The 19,044-nt window shown below is 40.7% G+C and overlaps 1 protein-coding gene across 1 annotated transcript in view; it reads left to right on the forward strand.

The window, feature by feature from the left end:
* LOC126354720 (protein Skeletor, isoforms B/C) overlaps nt 1-19,044 on the forward strand; it is a 71,074-nt gene that overhangs the window by 26,820 nt on the left and 25,210 nt on the right. The window contains exons 7-9 of the mRNA XM_050004569.1: nt 8,258-8,394; nt 13,090-13,225; nt 13,410-13,599. Of these exons, the coding sequence (XP_049860526.1) occupies nt 8,258-8,394; nt 13,090-13,225; nt 13,410-13,599 (463 nt within the window). The remainder of the gene's footprint in view (nt 1-8,257; nt 8,395-13,089; nt 13,226-13,409; nt 13,600-19,044) is intronic.

A 19,044-nucleotide genomic window follows, 5' to 3' on the forward strand; every position in this document is an offset into this window, starting at 1 on the left:
TGAGGCCTGGCGGATATCGAGAAGAGAGGATATACTGAAGGGCAAGTTCCCATCTCCGGAGTTCGGATAGGTTGGTGTTGGTGAGAAGTATCCAGATAACCCGGACGGTGTAACACTGTGCCAAGATGTGCTGGCTGTGCACCAAGGCATGTTTAGCCACAGGGTGATCCTCATTACCAACAAACACTGTCTGCCTGTGTCCATTCATGTGAATGGACAGTTTGTTGCTGGTGATTCCCACATAGAAGGCTTCACAGTGTAGGCAAGTCAGTTGATAACTCACGTGGGTGCTTTCACATGTGGCTCTGCCTTTGATCATGTACACTTTCCGAGTTACAGGACTCGAGTAGGTGGTGGTGGGAGGGTGCATGGGACAGGTTTTACACTGGGGGCAGTTACAAGGGTAGGAGCCAGAGGGTAGGGAAGGTGGTTTGGGGATTTCATAGGGACGAACGAAGAGGTTACGAAAGTTAGGTGGACGGCGGAAAGACACTCTTGGTGGAGTGGGGAGAATTTCATGAAGGATGGATCTCATTTCAGTGCAGGATTTTAGGAAGTCGTATCCCTGCTGGAGAGCCACATTCAGAGTCTGATCCAGTCCCAGGAAGTATCCTTTCTACCTACTTCCTAAAATTCACAAACCCAAACATCCCGGCCGCCCCATTGTAGTTGGTTACCAAGCCCCCACAGAACGTATCTCTGCCTACGTAGATCAACACCTTCAACCCATTACTTGCAGTCTCCCATCCTTCATCAAAGACACCAACCACTTTCTCGAACGCTTGGAATCCTTACCCAGTCTGTTACTCCCGGAAACCATCCTTGTAACCATTGATGCCATTTCCCTATACACAAATATCCCGCATGTCCAGGGCCTCGCTGCAATGGAGCACTTCCTTTCACGCCGATCACCTGCCACCCTACCTAAAACCTCTTTCCTCGTCAACTTAGCCAGCTTCATCCTGACCCACAACTTCTTCACTTTTGAAGGCCAGACATACCAACAATTAAAGGGAACAGCCATGGGTACCAGGATGGCCCCCTCGTATGCCAACCTATTTATGGGTCGCTTAGAGGAAGCCTTCTTGGTTACCCAAGCCTGCCAACCCAAAGTTTGGTACAGATTTATTGACGACATCTTCATGATCTGGACTCACAGTGTCGCCCTAACCGCCGTCTGTTTCACGTCTGCTGTGCAGCGAGCTACCTTAATTTAAGTATTAACTGTATTTTTCTTACTTGTCACTTCTTCTTCGGTGTGTTTTTGCTTTTAGGAAGCTTTAATTGTTGAGTGCTAGTAATAGTGTTCCATAGATTTCGTGTTTGTTTTAAATACAGTCAGAGAGAGTCCCTTTAGTCAGTCATAGTGACAGTAGTGCTAGTGTTTGTTTTGAATACAGACCAGAGACAGGTAGTGATATTTTCATTGTTTTCTACAAGAAGTGGTTAGCTATCACAGTTTAGTCAATAATCAGCCGCCTTTAGTGAATCAGCAGTCTAGTTAAAAGTTGATTAAGTCTCTTCAGTAAATTGATTCCTTAGGATGGATAGGATGTGTGACTGCTGTGTACGGATGCAGGAGGAGCTGGCCACTCTTCGTGAACAGCTAAGTGTGTTGATGGCCGCGCTCAGCCGTCTTCAGGCTGCTGCCTCGGAGTGCAGCGGCAGTGGGGAGTCTGGTGCGTCGCAAGGTACACCCCAGGTGTTACATGCTTCACCCACTGTCCCTGCTGTCGAGACATCTTCGCGGGTACCAGGCGCGGTTGGACCACCCTCTCCCCAAGGGGAGTGGTGGGTTCAGCGGCGTTCACGGCGCACGAGGCGGAGAGTCAATGTGGAGGCTGGCCGTGTGGCATCGCTCGCTCTGTTTGTGAGTGGACATGTGGCTGCTCCTTCAGCAAGGTCCAAGCAGGCACACGGGGGGAGGGGTTTATTAGTTATTGGGAGCTCCAACATTAGGCGGGTGATGGAGCCCCTTAGGGAAATAGCGGAAAGGTCGGGGATGAAGGCCAGTATTCACTCTGTCTGCATGCCGGGGGGTCTCATCTGAGATGTGGAGGAGGCCCTACCGGCAGCGATAGAGAGCACTGGGTGCACCCGACTGGAAATTGTTGCTCATGTTGGCACCAATGACTCCTGCCGTCTGGGTTCAGAGGTCATCCTCAGTTCGTACAGGCGGTTGGCGGAGTTGGTGAAGGCGGAAAGCCTCGCTCGCAGGGTGGAATCAGAGCTAACTATTTGTAGTATCGTTCCCAGAACCGATCGCGGTCCCCTGGTTTGGAGCTGAGTGGAAGGCTTAAACCAGAGGCTCAGACGATTATGCGGAGAGCTGGGGTGCAAATTTCTCAACCTCCGCTATCGGGTGGAGAAATGTAGGGTCTCCCTGAATAGGTCAAGCGTGCACTACACGCCCGAAGCGGCTACGAGGGTAGCGGAGTACGTGTGGAGTGCACATGGGGTTTTTTTAGGTTAGAGAATTCCCTCCCTAGGCCCGACAAGACGCCTCCTGAGACGCGGCAAGGCAGGAGTAGGCAAAATGCAACAGGGAATAACAATATTAATGTGCTAATAGTAAACTGCAGGAGCGTCTATAGAAAGGTCCCAGAACTGCTCTCATTAATAAACGGCCACAACGCCCATATAGTACTAGGGACAGAAAGTTGACTGAAACCATATGTAAACAGTAATGAAATCCTAAACTCAGATTGGAATGTATACCGCAGAGACAGGCTGGACAGTGAAGGGGGAGGCGTGTTTATAGCGATAAGAAGTGCAATAGTATCGAAGGAAATTGACGGAGATTCGAATTGTGAAATGATTTGGGTGAAGGTCACGGTTAAAGCAGGCTCAGACATGGTAATTGGATGTCTCTATAGGCCCCCGGGCTCAGCAGCTGTTGTGGCTCAGCACCTGAAGAATAATTTGGAAAATATTTCGAGTAGATTTCCCCACCATGTTATAGTTCTGGGTGGAGATTTTAATTTGCCGGATATAGACTGGGAGACTCAAACGTTCATAACGGGTGGCAGGGACAAAGAATCCAGTGAAATATTTTTAAGTGCTTTATCTGAAAACTACCTTGAGCAGTTAAACAGAGAACCGACTCGTGGCGATAACATATTAGACCTTCTGGTGACAAACAGACCAGAACTATTTGAATCAGTTAATGCAGAACAGGGAATCAGCGATCATAAAGCGGTTACTGCATCGATGATTTCAGCCGTAAATAGAAATATTAAAAAAGGTAGGAAGATTTTTCTGTTTAGCAAAAGTGACAAAAAGCAGATTACAGAGTACCTGACGGCTCAACACAAAAGTTTTGTCTCAAGTACAGATAGTGTTGAGGATCAGTGGACAAAGTTCAAAACCATCGTACAATATGCGTTAGATGAGTATGTGCCAAGCAAGATAGTAAGAGATGGAAAAGAGCCACCGTGGTACAACAACCGAGTTAGAAAACTGCTGCGGAAGCAAAGGGAACTTCACAGCAAACATAAACATAGCCAAAGCCTTGCAGACAAACAAAAATTACACGAAGCGAAATGTAGTGTGAGGAGGGCTATGCGAGAGGCTTTTAAGAATTCGAAAGTAAAGTTCTATGTACTGACTTGGCAGAAAATCCTAAGAAATTTTGGTCCTATGTCAAAGCGGTAGGTGGATCAAAAACAAAATGTCCAGACACTCTGTGACCAAAATGGTACTGAAACAGAGGATGACAGACTAAAGGCCGAAATACTAAATGTCTTCTTCCAAAGCTGTTTCACAGAGGAAGACTGCACTGTGCTTCCTTCTCTAGATTGTCGCACAGTTGACAAAATGGTAGATATCGAAATAGACGACAGAGGGATAGAGAAACAATTAAAATCGCTCAAAAGAGGAAAGGCCGCTGGTCCTGATGGGATACCAGTTCGATTTTACACAGAGTACGTGAAGGAACTTGCCCCCCTTCTTGCAGCGGTGTACCGTAGGTCTCTAGAAGAACGAAGCGTTCCAAAGGATTGGAAAAGGGCACAGGTCATCCCCGTTTTCAAGAAGGGACGTCGAACAGATGTGCAGAACTATAGACCTATATCTCTAACGTCGATCAGTTGTAGAATTTTGGAACACGTATTATGTTCGAGTATAATGTCTTTTCTGGAGACTAGAAATCTACTCTGTAGGAATTAGCATGGGTTTTGAAAAAGACGGTCGTGTGAAACCCAGCTCGCGCTATTCGTCCACGAGACTCAGGGGGCCTTAGACATGGGTTCACAGGTAGATGCCGTGTTTCTTGACTTCCGCAAGGCGTTTGACACAGTTCTCCACAGTCGTTTAATGAACAAAGTAAGAGCATATGGACTATCAGATCAATTGTGTGATTGGATTGAGGAGTTCCTAGATAACAGAACGCAGCATGTCATTCTCAATGGAGAGAAGTCTTCCGAAGTAAGAGTGATTTCAGGTGTGCCGCAGGGGAGTGTCATAGGACCGTTGCTATTCACAATATACATAAATGACCTGGTGGATGACATCGGAAGTTCACTGAGGCTTTTTGCAGATGATGCTGTGGTGTATCGAGAGGTTGCAACAATGGAAAATTGTACTGAAATGCAGGAGGATCTGCAGCGGATTGACGCATGGTGCACGGAATGGCAATTGAATCTCAATGTAGACAAGTGTAATGTGATGCGAATACATAGAAAGATAGGTCCCTTATCATTTAGCTACAAAATAGCAGGTCAGCAACTGGAAGCAGTTAATTCCATAAATTATCTGGGAATACGCATTAGGAATGATTTAAAATGGAATGATCATATAAAGTTGATCGTCGGTAAAGCAGATGCCAGACTGAGATTCATTGGAAGAATCCTAAGGAAATGCAATCCGACAACAAAGGAAGTAAGTTACAGTACGCTTGTTCGCCCACTGCTTGAATACTGCTCAGCAGTGTGGGATCCGCACCAGATAGGGTTGATAGAAGAGATAGAGAAGATCCAACGGAGAGCAGCGCACTTCGTTACAGGATCATTTAGTAATCGCGAAAGCGTTGCGGAGATGATAGATAAACTCCAGTGGAAGACTCTGCAGGAGAGATGCTCAGTAGCTCGGTATGGGCTTTTGTTAAAGGTCAGAGAACATACCTTCACATATTTGTCTGCTTGTGTCTGTGTATGTGCGGATGGATATGTGTGTGTGTGTGTGTGTGTGTGTGTGTGTGCGCGAGTGTACACCTGTCCTTTTTTTCCCCTAAGGGAAGTCTTTCCGCTCCCGGGATTGGAATGACTCCTTACCCTCTCCCTTAAAACCCACATCCTTTCATTTTTCCCTCTCCTTCCCTCTTTCCTGACGAAGCAACTGCCAGTTGCGAAAGCTCGTAATTCTGTGTGTGTGTTTGTGTGTTTTGTTCATGTGCCTGTCTGCCGGCGCTTTCCCGCTTGGTAAGTCTTGGAATCTTTGTTTTTAATATATTTTTCCCATGTGGAAGTTTCTTTCTGTTTTATATATATATATATATATATATATATATATATATATATATATATATATATATATATATATCAAAAACAAAGATTCCTAGACCTACCAAGCGGGAATGTGCCGGCAGACAGGCACATGAACAAAACACACAAATCCTTTCGTCTTTCCCTCTCCTTCCTGGGGAGGCGGCCGTCGGTTGCGAGGGCTGGTGATTCTGTGTGTGTGTTTGTGTGTTTTGTTCATGTGCCTGTCTGCCGGCGCTTTCCCGCTAGGTAGGTCTTGGAATCTTTGAGAGATTCGATCCGGCGACCTTCAGATTACGAACCCGAGCGCTTACCGCTGCGCCACGACGCTGTAGAAAATCATTAATCGTAGAGAGTATTTCACCACAACGGTTTCTTTTAACTGTCAAGATTTTCTCGACAACAGCTGAGAAGTGCATCTTGGTGCTTTGCCACAATTCACCTCTGCCATGAGCTATTATTATGCACAGTGTGACATTTTAGCTAGGGCCATGTTGTCTGTGTTGTAAGTCTGTTTGATGAAGCATCAGATGTGTTTATGCCCTCCCCCCCCCCCCCTCCCCCACTGAATGTCTTCCCATAATTTGTGAGCTCTGAAAACTGCATTTGTCTTCTCAATATGTAATGTCTATTTGTAAAACAAAGTGCATACATATGTGTTGACAGGTAAGCTGTACGATTTATACTGTTAATATTAAGACATCTGTACCCAAGAACAAATCAATTGCTAAGTTGCTAAAGAAAAAGAAAGTTATGTTCTTTAAGAGCAGACATTTAGAACTCCTGTGTTAGGGAGTTTGAGCCATGTCTATTTCAGCTTTGGTGGTTTGATATGCATATTAAATGCTCAATAGTTGTTATTACTAAATATGAAAGGTCAATGAGATGATGCCTAGTGAAATACTTGGAGTTGTGTTGTATTGGTAGACTTGTAGAAAGCAGAGACAGTTTTCCAACATAATGTCTTTTTCTTGGATGTGTAAGCTATTCTTGTAACTTAGCTGGACATATCGCTAGAAGACATGAAAATATCGATCTCTGCATTGGTTGAGACTGCTGCCAGCAAGGAAAACACAGCATCACGAGCCATCAATCTCATCAGACCAGCTAGCTGCCCATTTGTGCCTAAGCAGCCACAAACTCATTGTCGTTCTCTTAACTGACCAGTGACACCATTATATTGGATTCTGCCAGATGCTCCTACCGTTAAGCAAGTTGACTCTGCCTGCATATGAGATTGTCAGAATGAAGTGACGCTTTGAACTCAAACTTTTACACTCATTTCCACAATCATCTGTTAATATCATCAGGCTTGCGGCATTATATAAAAAACTGGCCTGTATTCCTTTTAACCTGTGTGCGGAGGAAATTATCTTTCATATGGCTCAGGACAACTGTTTTGAAGAGCAAATCATGAAAGTTATAACTAGTGCGTCATTCATTAAACACTTCCATAAATTAGGAACATTATAGAATTTCACATATACATCAATAGAGAGTGATGTTTTGCCCTTTGACAACAAACTAATTAAGCTTTGGATTGTAACACACAAGTAACATAATGTGTATAAAACTTAGATGTTACTAACTGCCAGCAGTACCATCAGAATTGCGTGCTCAATTAAACAGATACTGACTCACACATTGTGTTCGATACATTCTGTAATGAAGGATAGCCCTCAGCTATGTGAAAAGTCAAGCTATACATCAACATGTGGAAGCATCCACTGCTGGTCACTTCTGTGAAGCATGCTGGCAACAAATTATGTCTAGTGTTAATGTGTCCACACTGATAATCATGGGAATTATTTTATATAAGTATACTAGAAGAAAAACAGCCACTTTGAAGAGAGCCACTGCTCCTTTTATACTACTTGGCAGCTGTTTTTGTCTAATGTTTCAAACACAGCATATATGTAACTCAGCACAGAGCACTATTAGCTGTCCATGTACTGAACTGGCAAAGTCTAGATCTATTTAATACAAACACTTGTGCATTGTTGAGTAGTTAAGAAAGTAAATAAGAAAGTCAGGGCTAAAGGCAGACAGGCATCCTGTTTCATATTTACAGACTAAAGGCAGTAGGTTGTTTTGAACCACTCATTGGATTAAGCACAGGTGATTTAATTTTGAATACCTCACATCTTCAGCAGCAGCCTACATTTTGTAGCACCACATATCCCTCTGATGGCTTTTTGCTGAACTGAAATCTCCTGATTTCAGTTCAGCAACAAGCCAGCCTACATTTTGTAACACCACATATCCCTCTGATGGCTTTTTTCTGAACTGAAATCTCCTGATTTCAGTTCAGCAACAAGCCAGCCTACATTTTGTAACACCACATATCCCTCTGATGGCTTTTTGCTGAACTGAACTCTCCTGATTTCAGTTCAGCAACAGGCCATCAGAGGGATATGTGGTGTTACAAAATGTAGGCTGCTGCTGAAGATGAGAGATATTCAAAATTAAATCACATGTGCTTAATCCAATGAGTAATCTGTTATCAGTAACATGGACTGGTTCAAAACAACCTACTGCCCTTAGTCTGTAAATATGAAACAGAATGCCTGTCTGCCTTTAACCCCGACTTCCTTATTAAATGAAAGAAAGAGTCCATCACTTTAGTGTACATTGACATGTTACCATCAGTAGTGGTAGCATGGCAGGGCATAAGCTTGTGGCCTTTTTCACTGACAATGCACTTACTGATACTGCACAGCTGTATTCACCTACAATAATACATATCTAAGGAAATGTGTTGTTTTTGTTTCTCACAGCTGAAGATGAATATATGGCTTTTGGACTTAGTGGCTCTACCGACAGAAGTCAGATGATAAATTCTGATGTTGCAGTGACATATGTTGAAACTTACCTCGGTCATGCTGATGATTACAACATTACTGCACAGTCTCCTGTAAGTTCTTTAGTTTACTGGCAATCTTTGACTCTGTATAAGTGCGCTAATATTTTAGTACCATTCTTTGATAAGGGTAACATTTTATTCATGCTGCCAAAAATTATCTTTGTATGAAGAAGAAAAAATACATGACATTAGTTTCAGGTGCCAAATTAGTCTCAGGTGTCAATTATCTGTAGTTAATGAACTCAGAAATTGTAGATCAAGGGAAAAATAACACCATTGTGTATTTATCTGCAGTAATGAAGTAATGATGAATTTGCCAATCTTGGTGTTCTCAGTTCATTATAAACATGTGGTCACATCTATTTACTTTCTGCTGTGTTTATTTTTAGTCAATACAGTGGCAGTTGCTCATGACAGAAATTAATTCATGGACATATGGCTGGATCTCAGTTCCTAGTTGGTACATTATTTCTGCAAATGACCGAAATTCCATTATCAGGAATGTTGAGAAACAGTTCATGTTCAAATACTTTGCTTGCTCGACATGAAGATCTGAACTGTATACCCGTGAACTTATTTCTCATTATATATACCGAGGAGAAAGTGAAGAGTCATAGAAGAGTCACAGTTACTCATGTATTTAGCAAAAACCTTCAATGACTAGTATAATCTGTCATTTAAAAGGTTGGCCATGTCTTTTGATAACACTTTCATTTATTTGGATGAACAGAGGAGAAAATAATACAAAATATTAAATAAAATGAGCAACTCTTCTATTTAATTGGAATTTGCTTCTGAGTAATTGTTCTTGTTTATAATTATCCCATAGACAGTTCTAGAGAATTTCAAATATTATTTGTCAGAAATCTTGCTGGTAACTGGTTTTCATCCTAGTGAAGTAAAAGTAGGTAGATTGTTCCATTAAGAAACTCAGGGCATATACACCACATACACAATGAAACAATATCTACAGAACAATAAATTATCACTGCAGGGTCTGCTCTTTTTGGTGCTCTGTATAAGTGATTTTTCATCAAATACACTGATGAGCCAAAACGTTTTGAGCATCTGCTTAAGAGCTTGTTTGTCTTTCTTTGGAGAGAATTACTTTATTGATTGTGTGTATCGGGAATCCAACAATTTGTTGGTAGGTTTGTAGAGATGTGTGGGATTAGATGTCTGTGCATAGGTCATATAATTAATGTAAATAATGAACTGCTGATTTGCTTATGCAGTGATGGCACCTGACATCGATCCAGATGGGTTCTGCAGGATTTACTTCTGGCAAATTTGGTTACAGAAACATCAACTTGAGTTCACTGTAATGCTCCTCGAACCACTGTAGGACAATTATACTGCTGAAAGATGACATTGTCGTCGAAGTAGACAACAAGTGTGATGAGATGGAGGTGATTCGCAGCTGTCAGTGCGTTATTCATTACTACCACAGGTCCTGTGCAAACACAGGACAATGTGTCCGATAGCATAATACTGCTTCCATCAACCTACGTCCGTGGCATGCTGCACGTTTTGAGCTACCATTCACCTCAGTGACAGTGTTTGTGGAGACGGCTATTGCCATATTGTAGCAAAAATGTGATTCACCCAAAGAGTTGACATGTTTCCCTTGATCAGTGGTCAAATCTCAATGGTCCCATGCCCACTGCAATCGTAATTGCTGATGCCGTTGGGTCAAGGTGTGAACATGTAGGGTTCAGCAGTAAAGAATTTAATATATGATAAACAATGAACTTCAAACAGAAACTGAAATCATATTTACTTGACGGCTTCTTCAGCTCCATAGAAGAATTTCTGAATGTGTAGCAGTGTGATGTGTGTGTGTTTCAGAGAGGGAAAGAGATACATTGAACATAGTTAAGTGTAAATCATGGTATGCATTTGATGAGCAAATGTGCTGTTATAGCCCAGCACTAACTGAGGGAAAAATTTTGTATAATTGTGAAGTTTTGTACAGTGGTAGAGTGGAGTGTCATCAGCAACATACTAAAAATCCATGTGGACAGAATCTATGCGAGTGTGTGTCTGGGGGAGGCAGGGAGTACATGTAAGGGTCACATTATTAGGTTTCTCTTGAATATCTTGAAAGCCATTGCATGTATCAAAGATGTTTCCCAGTACAAAATTAAACTGTATTAAATTTAGTACAAAAATGTCTTATTCGTTTATTCTCTAGGACTAATAGTTTCCATGTTGCATAGGATGGAAAAAAATCAAAGATTATTAAAAATAGTATTTTAATGGTATAAAATTGATGTTTATTGTTAAACAAAGTTGTTTAAGAAGAACAAATATTAAATATGTTTACCACATTTAAGTGCAGTAGAACCATATTAAGGGATAATTGTTTTGCAGGGGTGAAACATTGTGGAAAGGTGGGGCACGAGGTTAGAAGTACAAGGGAAGATATGACACCAGATTTTTCATGCATTTCCTTCCTTCGTAGGTCTGCAAAATGAAGGGTGAGCATGCGATTCCCTTTCAGCTTTATCACACTACGCCACAATAAGCAACTACACGGTATTTCATCTTGGACTACCACTATCCACCACCTCTAAAACAACATCCCTCACATCTCCTCATACCTGACGAACCCTGTCTCACAGACCTGCTACATTTATCCCACCCTCGAAAACTTCCTCCGACCACCACACAGAATGCAGAATCCAAACAGACCGAAAACATGGTCACAAACATTTCCCCCGATAGCCTTAGCCCCACAGAAGTGTCAGTCCATTCCAAAGGCCTGACTTTTTGCCCCATTCCCAAAGTCAGTCAAGCAGAACTTGTTAGTTGTTGCGTTACATAGTCAGTACTGTTTGCAAACACTCACAGCATAACAATGCATATAATTGTATGTCACTCCATGAAGAGCTATGTGCCCCTGTGGTTACATATCTAGTAAACAAGCAAGTATTTTGTAATTTGCTTTGGTTGCATGGTATTTATAACTACTGTTACTTAGCCATTGAGGCAGTGTTTGTTTATTTGTAGAGACAACTAGAAGCATGCCAAAACACAAAGAATACTCAGTTGATGCAAGACAAGCTGTTCTGCATCTTTTGCAGAAGGGAAAGGCTTAGACTAGCATTGCTAGGGAGTGTGGCATAATATAGTAGCTAATAAGTGTGTGGAGTTGGCAGCAAAAAGAGAAAGGAATAGTAGCCTCTAAGTCAAGGTTAGGTGGCCCTAAAAAAAGAACAGTGGAAGAGGATCAGAATGATTTGCATGCAATCTGCTGCTGATCCAAGAAAATAGACTAGACAAATTAGATATGATGTGTGTACTTTCTTGTCATTCCTTAGATGACCTTTTTTCTGTAGCCTAAAATCTTTGAATAGTAAATTATACTATTTGTAGTGACTGGATCAAAATATGTATTTATACAGTTTTTGCAGCTAAATGAATGGTATTATTTAAGATGTTCATGTCATAAACAAGACCAATCATTCTTCTCAGAATGCTGTTCACAGGATTACTTCATGACATCCTTTTATTTACTACTACACCAAGGAATTTGGCACTGTTTTCAGTGTTCAGCTTTTTGTCCATATAGCTTATTTTAAGTATTCATTGCATGGATTATTATTCAGTGAAATGAGAAATTATTATTTTTGCGAAGTCCGGTTAAAATTATTTATTCTGTATCCACATATGCAGCAGGCTATTGTCATTGAATCATGTGTGTAGAGAATATCAGACTGAACTGGCTCAACATATAATTTATGTAAAACAAAACTAGTAGTCACCCTAATATTGAACATTGTGGAACACCTAATTACATTTTTTCCACCCAGAGAGGAACTTCTTGTTGCTTTTATGCACAAGTACATTTTTTTCTGTTTGATAAATGTGATGACATCCTGCTGAGAGATTTTCCCTGCAAACTGTAGCTTTTCAGTTTCCAGAGAAGCAGGTGCAGTGTTAACATGGTTTGTAGGATCCCTGGCTTAGATTCTGGAAGAACAGGTGCAGACTACAGTATTGGTTTTGTCATTGATGTATGTTCAGATTGTTTAATTGGAAGAGCAGGTCTCATGATATGTAGGAACACAAGTTCAAACCTTGATTCAGGCCACAGCTTTAAGCTGACACTGATACGATGAAAAATATTGAATAGAATACACACAGTCATATGATAAAAGAAAGCTATGTATGTTGTGCTTCTGCCATTTAAGGACATGGAATTGTACATTGAGTTACAATGTGATTGCTTTCTCATTGTACTCCCGTCATCCTGTGTGTGTCTGTAAAATTATAGACCACATGATGGAGGCATCACAGTATAGAAAAATAAATAATATGAAGATATCACCTATGTGTTGTATATTGTTGTAAATTTTACATATCTGATTCATAAGTAAGTTCCTTAATGTTTTGACTATCGTATAACAACGAAAATTATCAATTTTTGACAATATAATGTAACTGAATGGATAAAAAAATCTACTCACCAAGCAACGGCAGAACACACACATAAAAAAGAGCTTTCATAAGTAAAACGTTTTGTTATGTGTTCTCCTGCCCCCGCTTGGTAAGTAGATTTTTTGTCCATCCAATTACATTATAACTACCGTATGAGTAAGATAAGAATTTTTCACTTCATCGTGCAAATTTATTGACTGTAGTTTTTGTTATTCATCATGTCCAATGTGGTAAATAAATCCATTTGTTTTTTAATCTTGGTTGCACATTTTCTACATTCATATATATTAAATTTAATTACAGTGCACTAAAGTACTTGGCCAGTACAAAGGTGTTTGTAAAGATGGACTTCTTGGTGGGACTGATGATAATCAACTCCATACAGCAGTGAGGGAAAATGGCATTAATATAATAACATATAGGAGATCATTAAAATCAGGTATGTTCACATTGTACTATTTGTGGGATTACCACAAGTAACTGTTGTTAACCGTAACTGTCTGTTGTTATTATTCTGTAGTACTATGATAAAATCTTTCTTCATGTTATGATTCAAATGCATTCTTTTCTCTGATTATGAATTTAGATTATCTTTATTCTAAAAAAATGTGTGTCTTGAACAGCTGACCCAGGAGATAAGGAATTTCCTTTGGAAGGAACATCATACCTAGTGTGGGCCATAGGAAGATTGGATAAAAACAAGGAACCTATGTTTCATGATCTCTATCCCAAAGGAGATATTAAAGTGGAACTCAACCGCAAGGAGAAGGAGAGCAATTGTTTTGCTTTCACAAGAACTCATGAAAACTTTAGGTAAGTGTCACAATGAGAATCACAGAAACAGGATTGTTTTAGTGTGTTGTATGCTGGCAGTGACAAAACCATGTTACATGTGGACTTCACACGAGATACTTGTGCCTGTACCTATTATGGATTCCAAAACCCTAATTAGGAACTCCAGCATATTTTGCTTTCCCCACATAGATGTGGAGAATATATCATACTGTACACAAGGGCTGTCCCGGAAGCACCTGACCTAATAAAGAAAACAAAGAAATTCTGGGAAAAAACATCTTTAGATAGACTAATGAGCCAAAACATTATGACCATCTCTTCAATAGCTTGTTTGTCCATCTTTGGAATGAAATACACTACTGATACTGCGTATCAGGGATCCAACAGTCTGCTGGAAGGTTTGTGGAGACATGTGGCATTAGGTGCTTATGCACATGGCATTAGGTGCTTATGCACAGGTCATGTAATTCGTGCAAATAACAGGCCAGTGATTTGCATAAGCAGTGACGCTGCCTGATAACGGCCCAGGTGGGTTCTATAGGATTTGCACCATGTGAGTATAGTTGTCGAGACACCAATGTGAGTTCACTATAATGCTCCTCAAGCCATTGTAACCTGGTTCAGTTCCGAAGTCATGGATAATTATACTGCTGAAAAAAGACATCACCATCAGCCAAAACATCACGCAGGTCATTTGCAGCTATCAGCATGGCTTTGATTACTACCACAGGACCCATGCAAGTGCAGGAGAATGTCTCTCATACCACGATACTGCTCCCACCAGGCTGTGTCCATGGCGGGCTGCACATTTCGAGCCACCATTCACCTCAGTGATGGCATTTATTGAGACACCCATTGACCTAGTGTAGCGAAAGCATGATTCACCCGAAGAGTCAACATGTTTCCATTGAGCAATAGTCCAATTACGATGGTCCCATGCCCACTGCAATCGTAATTGACAGTGTCAACATTTGAACACATAGGGATCCTCTGCTGCAGAGCTCCAATTTCAATGATGCACAATGAACGGTGTGCTTCGAAACACTTGTGTGTGTAGCAGCATTGTGCTCTTTCAGAAGAGATCTCACAGCTCACCATCTATCCTACTTTACAGAGCAGACAAGCTGTCCACATTCTTTGAAGAGATGTGGACATCCAATCAATTAGTTCCTAGTGGTAGTTTCACTGTCCTTCTACCCCTTTCCTTAGAAGCTCACGACAGTAGCACATGAACATTCGAGCAGATTTGCCGTTTTCAAGATACTCGTTCACAAGCCCTGCATAATAATGATTCACCCTTTGTCAAAGTCGCTTATACCAGTGGATTTCCCCATTTTTAGCCCATATCTTTGCTAGGGTGACCCCCTTCTGTGTTTGCTCTACTAACATACTTTTTTTACCATGTCACATGCCTGCAACGCCACCAGGTGGCATCCAGCATCACGGTGAGCAGTGGTCATAATGTTTTGGCTGACCAGTGTATAGTCTCCTTTCAATTCAGTACACTTTTCCCAGCAATGTTCAATAGTTCAGTACCTCGTTAATAGTGGGAACCTCTGACAAAAATAGACATCAACTGGAGACTCCACATCTTCCTTTTGGCAAATCTTTGATCACCAAGCCATTTCTTTGAGTCTAGAAACAGAAAATAGTCAAAGTATGGCAAATGTAGTGAATAGGTTGTATGAAGAAAGGATCTGAATTTTAACTTATTGATTTCGGCCATGTTGATAAAGGATGTGTGAAGTGGTGATTTGTTGTGATGAAACAAAACTTGTTGTTTGACTTAACCATTCAATACATTCACATAATTCTCACCATTGTTTGCATTTCATTTTTGAAGATAATGAAAATTATATCACGTGCACTGCAAAAAACTGACACCATGATTGAAGATAATGAAAATTATATCACGTGCACTGCAAAAAACTGACACCATGACCTTGCCTACAGATGTGAGTCTTTGTTTTCATTAGAACTGATTCTCCCCTTTTAGTCCACTGTTTTGATCATTGCTATGTCTCAGGTGTAAAGTGATGGACCCATGAACTGAAACGAGAAACTCAGCTTCATTGCAGCAAAAAACTGCCCAACTTCCTCACGATGCTGTTTTTGTTCCATTGGGAATGAATACATCACCCATATTGCACGCAGCTTCTCATGTCCAGATTTTCAATCAGTATGCAACGTACAGCATTTTAAAATGCCTTTGGTGTCTGCTAGCTCACCTACTTTCAGCTGGTGGTCATCCAGTACCATTTTGTGGGTGTACTTCGCAACTTATGACTTGGTCACCTTATTTGGTCAACCACTGTGATGTTTGTCCTGGCAGCTTGCATGGCCTCACATAAGCTCTGCCATCCAATGTTTTACTGTTGTAAATTGAGAAGCAGACACCACCAGAGAGGAATGTAGCCCAGCTTTAATATTAATTGGACCAAAATCTGTCAAACAAAAGTATTCTACCACATAATGACGACCACTTTAATTGATGTTTATAAATTCGCTGAGAGCATTCACTATTGATCGTTACCAAACAAATTACAAATGGAGTAACATTGTCAAATTCAAACTAGATCTTTATAAGATTGGCACTTTCTACCATAGTCATTTGTTTGCAACAACAACCAACATCTATACCTCGTGTTAGTACTTCCAGGACAGCCCTTGTACATACAGCTTTTACTTTAATGAAGCTTGACAAATCTCAAGGATGTGAAATTAACTAATTGCTAAATTATGAAATAAAGTATTTATTTCAAAATAAAACAACAGCCTACACGCGAAAATGAATTAATGTTTTTGTATACTTAAATGAATTGCAGGTATACAATTTATCAATATTGCTGAACTTGTGTCTAAGCAGGCCTTCATGAGATATTTGCTGTCTACGTTCAGGCATCTTCTAGTTAAATTGTTCAGTATTTCAGTGATGCTCTACTATGAGTCACGCAGCCTTTCTTTGTATATGGTTCAGTGTCCCCTGTTAGTTCTAGTGAAAGTGCATCTCACAAATTTGAGCAACATTTTGGGATGGGTTGCATGAGATTTTTGTAAGCAATCTCTTTTGCAGAGTGCATTTTCATGGCATCGTACAGTAAATGAAAGTCTGTCATCTGCTTGATCTACCATTGACCCTAATGATCATTCCACTTCGTGTCCCCACTAACTGTTACACCTAGGTATTTGCATAATTTTCGGTTTTGAGCATTTAAAGCAGGTTTTCAATCTTTGGACAACTTTTAAATTTATCAAGCTCTGACTGTATATGTGTACATTTTTTTCCAATAATATTCCAGTATAGTCAACTGTATCATTCTGCTAATAGTCTGAGGCTATCGTTGATAGTCTGAGACAATTGTTAATAATGTGTGATAGGTTGTTAATTTATAGTACAGTATGAATAGTAAGAATCATAACACACTTCCCTGGAACACGCCTGAAGTTAATTTTACATCTGTTGATGATTCTCCACCCAAGGTTACTTGTTGCATGCTACTACGAAATACTCAGTCCTGTCACAAATTTTGTTTTATACCCAATATGATCACACATTTCACTAATAACCGATGATGTGCTACTGAATCCAATAGTTTTTGGAAGTTTAGGATTACTGTGCTCACCCATCTGCCTTGATCACAATATCTTATAAGAAAGCTCAAGTTGAGTTCTGCATGACTGATGTTTACAGAATCGATACTGGATGGTCACAGTTGAGGTAATTCTATTTGAGATACCTTGTTATGGTTGAACTCAGAATACCCTAAGATTCTACAACAGATGGATGATTGTGTTTCGTATCACATCTGTTAGCTACCTCGTACATGGATGTGATCTGTCCTTTCATTCAAGTATTGGGCACAGTTTTTTGTTCAAGGGATCTACAGTATATTGTAGCTAGAAGAGGGTCTAACTTGCCCTCAAATTTTATATAGAATCTGATAGAAAATCCTTCAGGACTTGGAGCCTAGTTTAGTTTTAGTAATTTGGGCTGTTTCTCAACACGTGTAACACTAGTATTACTATAACACAACTATTCAGGGCTTCAAGAATTAAACAAATGCAGTTCCATAGGATCACCCTATGTAAATAAATGTTTGAAAATGGAGTTCAGCATTTCTACTTTTGCTGTGCTACATTCATTTTCCGTTCCTGTTTCAGCCATGACTGGATGGACTCTAAAGTTTGATGGCACTGACAGCCTTTAGACATGACCAGAATTCTTCGGTTTTTGTGGGAGGTCTTTTGACAACATTCTGCTGCAGTAGTAATTGAAGGCTTCACACATTGTCCTTTTGGCAGCCAAATGTGTTTCATTTAGTATTTCTCTGCCTGTAGCCCTATGGCTTGTTTTTGCACGTTTTGCAGTAGTCACCATTTCTTCACGAATTTTTGTGCAAATATTGTACACCATGGAGGGATCCTCCCTTTATGACCTGTTTTCTTTGTGCATAATATATACGATGCTTGCTATTATTGAGCCACTGCATCTCAGTGTTCTAGTGCCCAGAGCCAAATGTTTCATGTTCTTCCTTGAGATATGATACTACTGTCTTTTTATCCAGTTTACTGACGATATTTCTACATATGTAAGTGGTGTACTGTGGTAATAGCTGCTACAGAGCACTCATGGTCACTGGTACAAGTTTCATTGTGGACATCGTCAGTGAAGTCAGGGTTATTTGTTGCCATTATAACGAGCTCCTCGTTCAGGCCTTGAAGGCCCAATGGATGTTGACAGGCTGCTGTACCATCCCCAGCCTTGCAGAATCATGTGGATGAGGTATGGAGGGTCATGTGGTTAGCCACTTTCCCAGCCATTTTTCTCGCTTTCCAGATCATGGAGCTGTTACTTCTTATTCAAGTAGCTCCTCATTTGGCATCACCAGGCTGAGTGCACTCTGTACCAGTCATTCCACCAAGGAAAAAGTCCTTGTCAGTACCGGAATTGAATCCAGGTCTTCTGCTTTGCAGCATCTCTATGCTGACCACTAAGCTACGAAGACATTCATTTGCCGTTATGTCTAATATATTTCCATCATGAGTAGGATCTTGAACTATCCATCCTAAACACAAAGTGGGCAATTAGTACTGTTTTGCATTTTTTAAACTTTTGCCCCTTGCAAATACCAATAAAGCTTTATAACATTTGACACAGTCAAGAATGTGGAAAACCGATCTCAGTTTTCGATGTAACCTTCATTTGTCTAGGTCACGTGTTTATAGGATGGAATGATTGGTTTCAGTTGTGCGAGCATTCATCTTCAGATCATAAAATACATGCACAGTGTAACTATAATGTAATTGACAAAGTAAGGAAGAGACAGATTGCTGCTTACCATAAATATGTCTGCTTGTGTCTGTGTATGTGCGGATGGATATGTGTGTGTGTGTGTGTGCGCGCGCGCGCGCGAGTGTACACCTGCCCTTTTTTTCCCCTAAGGGAAGTCTTTCCGCTCCCGG

Source organism: Schistocerca gregaria, chromosome 3 (assembly GCF_023897955.1).
Source record: "Schistocerca gregaria isolate iqSchGreg1 chromosome 3, iqSchGreg1.2, whole genome shotgun sequence".
NCBI classification, from domain to species: Eukaryota; Metazoa; Arthropoda; class Insecta; order Orthoptera; family Acrididae; genus Schistocerca; species Schistocerca gregaria.